At 43.4% G+C, this 13,058-nt stretch overlaps 1 protein-coding gene across 1 annotated transcript in view; it reads left to right on the top strand.

The window, feature by feature from the left end:
- eipr1 (EARP complex and GARP complex interacting protein 1) overlaps positions 1-12,250 on the top strand; it is a 60,374-nt gene extending 48,124 nt beyond the window's left edge. The window contains exons 7-9 of the mRNA XM_080041793.1: positions 135-302; positions 4,480-4,647; positions 11,808-12,250. Of these exons, the coding sequence (XP_079897919.1) occupies positions 135-302; positions 4,480-4,647; positions 11,808-11,982 (511 nt within the window). The 3' untranslated portion in view covers positions 11,983-12,250. The remainder of the gene's footprint in view (positions 1-134; positions 303-4,479; positions 4,648-11,807) is intronic.
- Positions 12,251-13,058: the final 808 nt, after the last annotated feature.

Below are 13,058 nucleotides of genomic sequence, written 5' to 3'. Positions count from 1 at the left end.
AATTCTGAATAATTCAATAAACCGCTCTATTCTAATGTCTGTCCATTACTGGTTCTTCTCATTAAAATCCCTCCATCTCTCTCTCTCTCTCTCTCTCTCTCTCTCTCTCTCTCTCCCTCTGCATCCTCCTCCAGTCAGATCTACTGTATAGAGAACGCCCACGGCCAGCTGGTGCGCGACCTGGACTTCAACCCCAACCGCCAGTACTACCTGGCCAGCTGTGGAGACGACTGCAAGGTCAAGTTCTGGGACGTCCGCAACGTCCAGGAGCCCGTCAAGACCCTGGAGGAGCACTCACACTGGTAAGGGGGAATATGACTGGTGGCTGGGTCCAGGCTAGGGTTAAGGCAGGGGTGGTTAAGGCAGGGGTGGATGGGTGGGTTAAGGCAGGGATGGATGGGTGGGTTAAGGCAGGGGTGGATGGGTGGGTTAAGGCAGGGGTGGGTGGGTGGGTGGGTCCAGGCTGGGGTTAAGGCAGGGCTGGCTGGGTGGGTACAGACTAGGGTTAAGGCAGGGCTGGGTGGGTCCAGGCTAGGGTTAAGGCAGGAGTGGATGGGTGGGTCAAGGCAGGGCTGAGTGGGTGGGTGGGTGGTTGGGTCCAGGCTAGGGTTAAGGCAGGGCTGGCTGGGTGGGTGGCTGAGTCCAGGCTAGGGTTAAGGCAGGCAGGGGTGGGTGGGTGGGTCCGGGCTAGGGTTAAGGCAGGCATGGATGGGTGGGTGGGTGGGTGGGTACAGACTAGGGTTAAGGCAGGGGTGGGTGGGTGGGTCCGGGCTAGGGTTAAGGCAGGGGTGGGTGACTGGGTCAGGGCTAGGGTTAAGGCAGGGGTGGGTGACTGGGTCCAGGCTAGGGTTAAGGCAGGGGTGGGTGGAGGGGTCCAGACTAGGGTTAAGGCAGGGCTGGGTGGAGGGGTCCAGACTAGGGTTAAGGCAGGGGTGGGTGGGTGGGTCCGGGCTAGGGTTAAGGCAGGGGTGGGTGGGTGGGTGGGTGACTGGGTCAGGGCTAGGGTTAAGGCAGGGGTGGGTGGGCTGTCCTTAACCCACAGGACCTGTGTAAGCAAGTATCAAGCGTGCTCAAGCGTCCCTGAGTGCCACACTAAATCACAACCTGCTCTCCAAGAAGAGAAGAAAAAAAACAGACAATGTTCAGTACATGGATTAATGATTTATGACATTGTTGAACTAGAAGCAATTACTGTGTGGCCAGTGCTGTACAAGCTTTTGAAGGCCGGTGTCAGCAAGCGTTCCGATAGCTGATATTATGAGCCAGTGTTCAACGTAATTTGAACACAAGTAAGTGGCATTTTGCTCCTTTCATTTTCTTCTGTATGGCATGAATCAGGCAGGGAAGATGGAAAAGTTGAGGGGTCCAATCAAATGGTATCTTTTATATCATGATGTATTTGCTTCTTAAAGGTTCAGTGTGTAGAATTGATTGGCGTTATTCAGAACAGACTTAGTAGAAACCAAACGTAAGCATGTATTAGTGTATAATCGCTTGAAAATAAAAAAGTTCTTTATTACCTTAGAATTAGCCTTTAAGGTGTGAACACACTGCACTCTGCCTCCTGAGGTAAAGTGTAGCGTCGCTGCAGACGCGCCTCAGACGTGCGTCTGCAGCGCATCTGAGGTTGAATGTGTGGAGCTGCAGTGTGTTAACACGGTCGCCAAAAAAAAACGCAGACACACAGTAGTGGTAGGATGTGTGTGTGTGTGTGTGTGTGTGTGTGTGTGTGTGTGTGTGTGTGTGTGTGTATATGTGTATAGTGGGTGTCTGCATTCAATGGACCTGTTGGAAGACCAAGAAGAAGACAGAGTGCTTAATGTAATGTACCAAAGACTTTGTATTTACTGAAGTTTTTTAAAAGTAATCTTCTAAATGGATCATACTTAGGGGCCCAATAACATTACAAATGAACTTGCATTTGTGTTGCATTGCTCATACCACCAGGGTTAAGAGATAACTTGTTCTTTGAATGCACCAAGCTGGACATGAGAGTGAAAGTCTTAAATGATCACTAAAGTCTTTTTACATAGCTTTACACAGTGTAATTCAGCCCCAATCCGGAAAATTCCCTAAAAATGATGTTAGACATGATGATAACTCCTTGGCTCCACTGTTAGTTTCTGCTTTTATTAATTGCTTTATCTCCTAACTAATGAAATGCCCTAACTACTGCTGGTGCAATAAAGGCAGTAACACACTAATTACTAATTAAATAGGCAGCTCACTCGCTTTGTCTGTGAGGATTGAATCACTGCGGTTTTGAACACAGCCCAGTTCTGCTCTAGGTTGTCTTCTGTGGAGCTTCAGGCAGTGCTAAGAGCTGAACATAGTGTGTGTGTGTGTGAGTGTGTGTGTGAGTGTGTGTGTGTGTGTGTGTGTGCGTGTGTGTGTGTGTGTGCCGCATGGGCGACACTCTCCTGTGTGAGCTGAATAGATGATCAGTGTGTCTGTGAGCCAAAGTGGGCTACTGCTGCAGCACACCAATCCTCACCTGATAAAGGGACATACACGCACACACACACACACACTCACTCACTCACTCACTCACTCACTCACTCACTCACTCACTCACTCACTCACTCACTCACTCACTCACTGCACTCACTCACTCACTCACTCACTCACTCACTCACTCACTCACTCACTCACTCACTCACTCACTCACTCACTCACTCACTCACTCACTCACTCACTGCACTCACTCACTCACTCACTCACTCACTCACTCACTCACTCACTCACTCACTCACTCACTCACTCACTCACTCACTCACTCACTCACTCACACTCATACGCATAAGCACCTACACAGGCGTATAAATGGATGCGTGCACATGCACAAACACACATGCTAATGTGGGCGTTATCTCCAAGAGAAAGATAGACTTGGCAAACATATCCATAACTGTAGATAGCTGCAGATGGAATCTCTTAAGATAGGAGATACGTGTGTGTGTGTGTGTGTGTGTGTGTGTGTGTGTGTGTGTGTGTGTGTGTGTGTGTGTGTGTGTGTGTGTGTGTGTGTATCTTATATGTGCTTTTTGCAAGGCCACTCGTTTTAGTTTGTGTGTGTGTGTGTGTGTGTTCAAGCGCTTGTATAATGCCCATGCATATGTGTGCGTTTGTCCTGTGTGCAGAATTATCTTCAGTGTGACGCATAGACGTGTCGTAGTCTCTGAGTGCGTGTGTGTTGGTTGTGCACATATTGTGCTCATATATTTTCTGAGCACGGGCATGAGGATATGGCCCCGGGGCTGCTGGGGGTATTAGGGACTATTTTTTGGAAGGGAAGCGGATTATGGGGAGCACGGGGAGCAGCGTGGCCGAGGCTGATTTCCTGTCAACAGCCTCGGTGATCCCTCAATCCCTTCACTGTGAGGAGAACCGGGACCACACTCTGAGCCCTGCCCCGGGCTCACAGACTGAGAGAGAGAGAGGCATAGACAGAGAGAGAGAGAGAGAGAGAGAGAAACATAGACATAGACAGAGAGAGAAAGAGAGAGAGAGAGAGGCATAGACAGAGAATGAGAGAATGAGATACAGAGAGAGAGAGAGATACACAGACAGAGAGAGAAATAGAGAGAGAGACATAGACAGAGAGAGAAATAGAGAGAGAGACATAGACAGAGAGATACAGAGAGAGAGAGAGAGAGAGAGAGAATGAGATACAGAGAGAGAGAGAGAGCGACATAGGCAAACACACAAAGAGAGGGAGAGAGAGTATGACAGAGTGAAAGAGGGAGACGGTGTTGATGACAGTCGGAATTCTTTTTAAAGAAAATGCCAGGGATAGAGCGATAAAGAAAGCAATGGTGAGAGAGAATTGAATTGAAAACTGAAAAAAATCAAATCAGGATAATTTATTGGGCTTTTTTTGATAATGATCATCAACTCATTGAAAGTAAGCCCCACATGTACTGTAGACTAGGACCACATCCCCAGTACTGGCACCTGAATACACACCCTGATAGGAATGTGTTGTGGAGAACCCGACTGTGAGAACGCTGCATTTTCTTGCATGATTTGTGTGAGAAAGGAGTGTGTGAAAAAGAGCTAAAGACAGACAGGTTCTCTGCATGACTGTGTGTGTGTGTGTGTGTGTGTGTGTGTGTGTGTGTGTGTGTGTGTGTGTGTGTGTGTGTGTGTGTGTGTGTGTGTGTGTGTGTGTGTGTGTGTGTGTGTGTGTGTGTGTGTGTGTGTGTGTGTGTGTGTGTGTGTGTGTGTGTGTGTGTGTGTAGATGTGTGTGTGTGTGTGTCTGCCTGTACAAAACAGGCAGACACACCTTCAAGTGCTTTTTACACCTTCAGTTTTCATTGCTGGCTTCTTCTTACCCACACCAGGCTTTGTAACAATGCCAGACCTTCGCACCACTTTGGCTAGTGGCTACATCCATGCATGAATGTAAACTGTACTGCGCTTCTCCCCCCATATCACTGAATGCAAAGCCTAGTAAACTGTTTTTTTTTGGTTTCCAGGGTGTGGAGCGTGCGCTACAACCACAGCCACGACCAGCTGGTGTTGACAGGCAGCAGTGACAGCCGCCTCATCCTCTCCAACATGGTGTCCATCTCCTCCGAGCCCTTTGGACACCTAGTGGACGATGACGACCTCAGCGAGGGGGAGGAGAGCCACCAGGACGACAAGTAAGACAAACTCCCCCGGGCTAGTTAGAATGTATGAATAGTAAAATGGACTCTACATACAGCCCCGGAAAAAATTAAGAGACCAGTCTGGATTTTTCTTAAATCTGTATCTCTACATTCTTGAAAATGCTCTAAATGACAATATTGTTATTGTGAATTTGGTAGAAATGTTGTCGGTTGTAGTTTATATTATAAAATCAAAATGTTCATTTTACTCAAACACAGTGGCGTGCATAGACATTTTGGGGGGCAGGTGCTCATTGCAAAAAAAAGGGCACAATATAGTCTATCGATGAATGACCAAATCATTTTAAGGGTACTTGTACAAAATATACATAGAAATAACTTATGGTTGGGACAAAATAATATAATTAGCTTATATAGCTTCATGACTGATTTAGTACCACCAACCCACTTAAAAAAACCACAAATAAAATGCAGATTTTAAGATATTTCAATAACATTTGAGGAACTGTTCAACATTAAAATCTGAGCTTTAAAAGGCCCTGAACAGTTAACATGACTCTGGTCTTGACTCTGACCTTTCATCTTCATCATCGTCCTCCTAGCTGCTGGTGGATGCTTTCATCCAGGAGAGCAGAGAGCTGCTCCCCTGGGCTGCCTGCTGTAGCTCCCTTTGTTTTTCCTTTTTAATCTCTCCTTTCTAGGCATTATACTGTAATTTGTAAATAAAAAGAGACCAACCATATGAATAAGACTGCTTGGTTACATTACAACCAGGCACAAGGCTACTTTCAGCACCACTTCAGGTCTACCTGTGCTCAAACATATGCCTCTAAAGAGTAAAACAAGTGACACTTAACATTTGGAGTGGTCTCTTCATTTTTTTCCAGAGCTGTATATAGCCTTTTTTCCCAGTTGTTTCACAGACTCAAAGTGCTTTACGTTGTTTCGTACACATTCACCCAATCACACACACACATTCATACACCGATAGAAGCAGCTACCACGCAAGGGTGCAATCTAACTATTGGGAGCAATTCGGGGTTCAGTGTCTCTTTGCCCAGGGACACTTCGACGATGTGGCGGGTAGGGCGGGGGATCGAACCACCAACCCTGCACTCCAGTGGACGACCACCCTACCTACTTTGCCACAGCCGCCCCGAATAGTTTATTACAGCTTGAGATTTCATTTTTGTATCAGTTATGGCCAGAACCACAAAAAAAATGATGCTGACGTAAAAGCATAGATAGTATATACATATATACTGTATATCTTGAGAGATTTTTACTCCGCCTCACTCCTCTTGCCGAAAAAGGGCATTGATGTGACGTCGGGGGGAGGGAGATACGCCCATCTAGCTGACGTATACCTCCGAGGCGAAGTGAGGGATAACGGGCAGATAGCTGTCACTCAAGAGATCGCGCCCCTAATAATGCATACATTTAAACCTCCAAAAGAATAAAAACTAGCCTGCTAGAAAAAAATGTACCCCCCTCAGTGTTGTCAGGGAGATATGACCTAAACATATAGACTATAATTTTTTTTTGGACCAGGCCGTAAATAGGTTTAATAAGACTGTGAAAACGGCCTGTTTAACAAGTCAGTCAACGAAAAATTGCCCACTTTTGGTACCACCTCGTAGTGGCCACCCAGCGCTACTGCAATCTTTGTCACTTCTGCATTGGATGCTGGTAAAACTCGCTGTGGTTGGGGCTTGCGTAAAAGATGTCACTTACAGTTTGCTGTATTTGATTGTAGAGCTGGAGAGTCACCACAGACACATCATAAGGGGGTTATACTGTATGCTCAATCATCATTGTTTTAACTCAATCTTTGACGGACAGGAACGTCAAAGAACAATAACAAGATGAAAATCTAACTGAGTACAACTTTAAACATGGATGGGGATTTGATTGGATTTTTTACATTCACATTTGGGATGCACAACTCCCATTCATTTATGTTATAACCCCTCCTTTCACTTCATTAACTATGAAGGACCCAGAATGGACGGTTGGACCCTTTTCAGCTTGGGTTCTATATGGTAGTACAGATGTGGACTCATACCACTGTGTTAAGGCACAGACAGTCAGCCTTCATCATATCATATCCCAAAGATTTATTTTCTCTTGTTTATTTCTTGGCTGCCACACGGAGCCCATTGAATCAAACCACGAGATACTAAAGTGTGTACTAAAACGTGCTGTGTATATTTTAAACAGTTCAACAGCTTAAAGGTTACTGCCTGAACCTTTTACTTTCCCATAGTTTTTGAGACTCTCACAAACACTTTGAATGATAAAGTGGACCGGTAAAACATTCCAAAAAGTCACTGTCGAAACACTTTAGGAGTTTTTCCTCTATAGCTTTTGGACTAGATTTTTAGAATTGTCAGGAATATCACCTGTAATGGTAACCATGTGCTCCATCCATTATGCTCCAATCTGCCCTCTTATCCATAACAACCAGCTCTTACACTCAATGACGGACTCTCATCCACAATTACCAACTCTTCTTCCTAATCACCGGTACTCAGCTTTGGTTTGAACCCTTCCACTATACTTATTGACCCCTCTTTTATGTGCAGTGCGTGTCCACTCCACAAGTACCTGGACACTACATGCACAACCCCTCCACTGGCTGGGAGACTCTGACTGTATGTGGCTTTGCTTTTTAAAATTCAACAGTTCAACAAGGACTTTTACAGATGATGAATATTTTGGGTATAACCCAGCAGCTGACGGTATAGGGGACTTGTTCTTGTATGTTTTTTTTAAATTGGCCAGTCTGTCCATTTACCAAATCGCCATCATCACCAGGATAATGTTAACATAGAGATGGGTGAAAAGGGGAAAAAACAGCTCTTAACATTTGTAAAGTGATAGGACACCCTCAACGTCATCTTGACTGAAGTCTTCCCCGCTCCACACATACAGTGGCTTGCAAAAGTATTCATAACCCTAGAACAACCACACACGTAGTACATTTATTTTATTGGGATTTTGTGTGATAGACCAACACAAAGTGGCGCATAATTGTGGAGTGGCTTGGAAATGAATGCATGGTTTTATTCAACAGCGTTTGTGTAAATGATATGATCAGTAACAGAGGCACGTCACTGAATAGGCGCCCCCCGCTCCTTCGCCTCCTCCTCCCCACACTATAGGCGCTCCAGTGCGCGCCCCCTCGAGCACGCGCTGGGGCGAGAGAGCATTCATTTGAATCGTGTTGTCATCTGATGACAGGGACCTACAGATGGACAGGGACCTACAGATGGACAGGCAGTAAAGAAAGCTCTCGCGGGGCATAAAACAGAAGACGGGAAGATTGAGAAGGAGAAAGATTGCATGGATGAGAAAAAGCTTTTCAAAGTGGTTGAATTAATAAATACACAGTTTGCCAACCTTTGTTTTATATGGCCGATTGTATTGATTAATGCATACTGATTATCGGCCGCGACTCACGGATTGTCACTAACGTGTCACCTCAAATTTTTGACTATTGCTGTTTTCACAGTTTTTGAATGGTAGTGTAGTGATTATAGCAGGTCAGCGCCCAAACAACACACTCACCTGTTTCCCACTATTATCATATTTTGCACCGTTCCAGCACACCTTTTTCATGTCTCATGAGTTTGCATGCCTGACACTATTGCGGCCACAAAAACCTAAATGCCCAGTATCAATCAGTGGTCTGCATTATTTCATGCCACCCTTTAGACAGGAGTAGGGTCCATAGAATTGACTTAACCAAAAAAAGCAAACCCGGTAACATGTATTGGGGAAGCGCAAAAAGGCCTGCTGATGCAAGGCATGTTTGCCCTGTTTTCAAAAACCATATAGCTGTCCCCTTAGATACAGTAGGCAAAGTCAGTGAAAGTGAGTGGCCTACATGACATGGGCAGTCCTATAGCCACAGCACATTGTATTCCACCTTCAGTCCAATCCAAACATAGTGTAACGTACTGCAAGATAGGGAACAATGTAGGGAGTGCTTGAATCAAGTGGGACCAATCAAAGGGCTTACAACAATGCCCTTCACTGTGGAACCTCGTTATACTCGTAGTAGCTTGAATGACTGCAGGACAGATTTTCCCATTAAACCAAGTTGTATCTTTATTACAGATTATGGCCTGTAGCTTCATAGGATTTTAAAATACGATCTATAAATCGTCCTTTTTATGGTCATTTTGAAGGTTGTAGTTCGACGGTGCTTTTATAGTCGATAATACTCACTGATGTAAATGGACTGGACAAAATATTGATAACCACTCAAGAAATGGAACATCCTAACCTGGATGAAGGTAAGAATTGATTGCAGATCTGAATCATTTTCAGTTAGGTCTATAAACCACATGAACAACTCAGTCTGTTTTCACTGTAAGGCTCTAACTATTCTTAGCCATAATTGTAGTACGATAACTCTGATCTCTTCTCAGGTAAACTGTCCAATACTATGATTAGTTAGTAGTGAATAGGCTAACTGATTCCATCATTGTATTGCATATATGCTCTCACATACAGTATACCCTCTTGTTCTGTTCCTTCACAATGAATCTATATGAGCAGGGCACTTCAAGTGTTTTTATTTTTGGCTGCAGCCCAGAGGGAGCCGCTTCTGTCTGTGTGAAACAGTATAATGTGTAAAATACATCTAAATATGTATGTCACCGTTTACCCTCAGGACTACTTCCAGCACTGTGTTTGGGGGGGGGGGGGTGGCGATAATGCTAGATCGTATTTCAGAAATTATATTTGTTTTCACAATGTTGTAGCATTGAGAGAAGTGTCTCACCACTCAGGAGGCTGTTGTTTGTGTACTGAAGACAGGGAGATACAGTGAATAGAAAGAAGTTAATATGCTCAGTCCTCTGTGTGTGTGTGTGTGTGTGTGTGTGTGTGTGTGTGTGTGTGTGTGTGTGTGTGTGTGTGTGTGTGTGTGTGTGTGTGTGTGTGTGTGTGTGTGTGTGTGTGTGTGTGTGTGTGTGTGTGTGTGTGTGTGTGTGTGTGTTGAGAGTGAGCAAGCAAATTAAACTGTCATTACACTTATGTATTTAAAGCCGCTTTTACATTACATGTTAGCAGCTCTACTCTACTTGCCTTTGCTATCAGGTTCTACTCTGGAGGTTGTTTTATCACTACAAGGTAGTAACAATGATAGTACCACTATCCATAGTATGTGGCAGGTCTTCAAAGCTGCATTAGCGGCTAAAGTTAGCGTCTATGTGTTTCTACTAGAGGTGGGCATAGATTAATTTTTTTAATCTAGATTAATCTAGATTAATTTTGAAATTAATCTAGATTAATCTAGATTAAAATGTCTCATTTGAATTCATTCATAATATGCGTGTGCTCCCTAAATAATGACTCAAAGTAAGTCTTTGAGAACGTGTTTCTCAAGCCAGGTGGCGCATCAGACCAGGGGCTCATCTCCTGTTTCCAACATGCATCACAAACTGCTTGAGGAAGCTGTTCTACTATGATAATTGGTGATGAAAATAAATAATGTTCAACAAGATGTACTTGTGTTTACAAACTGTTTATTCAGTTAAACATGAACTTTGAACTGTAGGCCATAAGAGGTAACGATGAATTGTTTAGGGCTGCAACTAACGATTATTTCAATAATCGATTAATCGGTCGATTATTTTTTCGATTAATCGATGAATCGGATAAAAAAAATAAACATTTGTAAATGCTGCATCTTTATTCAAAAACTGAACATTACTTCAAATTCACAGTGCACACTGAAGTGTCAAAACACCAGGTTATTGCTCCAACGTCCCGGAACTATTAAAAGTAATATTAAATGATAAAAAATTAATAATAAACTTAACTGGGATAACACAAAAAAAAACATACAATGTATGATATACATTTATACAGTATAAGGGATGTCCATGGTAAACCAGTCAACCGATAATATTTTTAACCGGTAAATACTAACGGTTAAAAAAATTAAATCATCTTAATTTCTCTCAGATGACAGGAGAGTTAATTTGTATTGATATTGATACCATTTTCAAGACTCCTTAACGATCCAAGTCTTTATTGATATCAAAATTGATAATTTTCTATTATTTTGTTGAAATAGAACTTGTATTATTGCTTTAATTGCTGATATGATCATAGCTCTAGATAGGACATTAAACAGGTCATAATTCCATTCCATCTTTACTATCTATTTTATCTTGCTGGGAAAACAAGTTTCGCCAAAATCTCAAATTTCTTTTTTTTTGTGTTGCATTTGAACACATCAATCATATTACTGAGCCGGCCTGAACACATCACAGTTGACATGTTTGCTACTTTTTTTAAGCTAACTAGCTTTATATCCTTCCGATTTTAACATGGATTTAAAATCTGGATCACTATTTTTAACTGACGGGACTTTCTACACCGTTCGGTTGTATGATTACTGCCGCTGCATTGAATGACTGTTGATGCGCCGATGCCGATTCTCCGAGCACGTCTGCACACCGTCTGCAGCAGCAGCTGACAGAGTTTTTTTGGACTAGACGGATACTGAGTTGATGGAGTTTTTTTTAACCCAAAGAAAGCAAAGGTACAACACTTTTATATAGGCCTGCAGTCCAGTGTTAGATATGACCAAAATACAAGCTGTGGCCGCTCACACTATAGCTTTCCCGCACGTGAAGCGAGCCTTCACGTGCGGAAGGGGGTTCACCCCGACGGCGAACAGCATCTCCCCTGAGCCGAACAGGAGGTGGAATTAAGAGATTAACGGCGATATTTTTTTTATCGCCCGATAAGAGTTTGGCGTTAACGCAGCCGTTAACGCCGTTATCGGCCCACCACTAGTTTCTACTCAGTCTTCATCTCGTTTGCATTTAGTTTTTGGATGAAGTAACGTTTCTTTCTTTACCACTCAGAGAATCGTCCAGTATCATAACAGTCTGTTTTAATATTTTATTTATTTTTCAACATTTAAGGTTAACCAAAATGCATAATACACTTTGTAAGGGTGTTATTAAGAAGGTGAGGAACGGCTGTACTTTATTGAGCGACCTTGGTGTGGTGGTCTGCGATGCCAGTTCTGCTTAATAAAGCCGGTTCCACGCCATAACATTAGCCAATATAGTATCTGCAGCTCCTCCATACACACATATGGAGATGCAATGCATTTCTCCTCCAGCCTCCATAGCTCACCTCACCTTTGTGTCTTTGTGATCCAGGGTGAAGGAGCCTCTAAAGGACAGTGTGGTGTCCACCTACGAGGAACATGAAGACAGTGTGTATGCAGCAGAGTGGTCCTCAGCAGACCCCTGGCTCTTTGCCTCACTCAGCTACGACGGACGCCTCGTCATCAACAGGGTCCCCCGCGCACTCAAATACCGCATCCTGCTCTGAGTGTGTGTGTGTGTGTGTGTGTGTGTGTGTGTGTGTGTGCGCGTTTGTTTGTGTTTGTGTGTGTGTGTGTGTACAGTCATTTTCTTTAAAAAAATAATTGACATTCCATTATAACGTGGCACAGTCAGTGTGTTGTGCAAACTGCATGTGAAGACAGCAATGGTAAAGACTTGTGTGTGTTTGATGTAAATATACTGTAGTTCATATGCTCTGCTGATCACTGTAAACAAACCTGTGCTGGTTATCCCAAATAAAGTAAGATAAATAATGATCCCTGAATAAGCATTTGACATGGTTTGCTTTTTAACTGTTTGTTAACAACTTTATAAGAAAGTTACACATACACACGAAAGATCCTTTTCTCTATCGGGGGCATGTATCCATAAAGCCTACTGGTCGGGTCTCTGTTATTTTGTATTTATTTTAGGCCAAATTTAATTTGTTTTTCTTAATGTTCTGTTATCTGGGTAAGTGAACTAACACTATAGACATGGCCACTTTGAAGTCAGACAATGCTGGAATCTGCAGAGGTGTTTTGAGTAAAGTGAAAATGACAGAAGAATGAAAGTTCAACGGAATTTAATATCAAATCTTAACTACCGTGGAACAACTTTGCAGATTCCCTAGTACTCATGGGTAACTCAGTCATGTACAACCTCGGCCCTGTGGACCACTGTGTTTAGGGTTTACATTGTCCTTTAATCTGATGATTATTTGTCATCAAGTGTAGCCTGGAAATTCAGACTCTGATATCTTGAACGATAGAGGGTCTGGCCACGATCAATAGTAATTTCCAACTCAAGGGGCGGCTCTTACTAGTGCATTTCAAATGCCCCTGCACGCAGTTGGATAGCACTACAACCAATCAGAGCGATGCACAAGGTGACGTATTAAGCCCCGTTCATTTAACGAACAGCTGTTAAACTGTTAAATTCAACTTTTGCTGTGGTCGGTCGGCAAAACAGAACATTCCACTTACTTTCTAATGAAAGATTTGAGTGCCGTCTTCCAAATCGTAAAGGGTCGAGGCCAAAGCAGTCTCAAACTCACACAACATATCCGCAGCCATCTCTATC

This window comes from Ammodytes marinus (assembly GCF_949987685.1).
Source record: "Ammodytes marinus genome assembly, chromosome: 15".
Classification (NCBI taxonomy): domain Eukaryota; kingdom Metazoa; phylum Chordata; class Actinopteri; order Uranoscopiformes; family Ammodytidae; genus Ammodytes; species Ammodytes marinus.
Note: the sequence above shows the minus strand (reverse complement) of the source record. Positions and strands in the feature narration are given on the sequence as shown.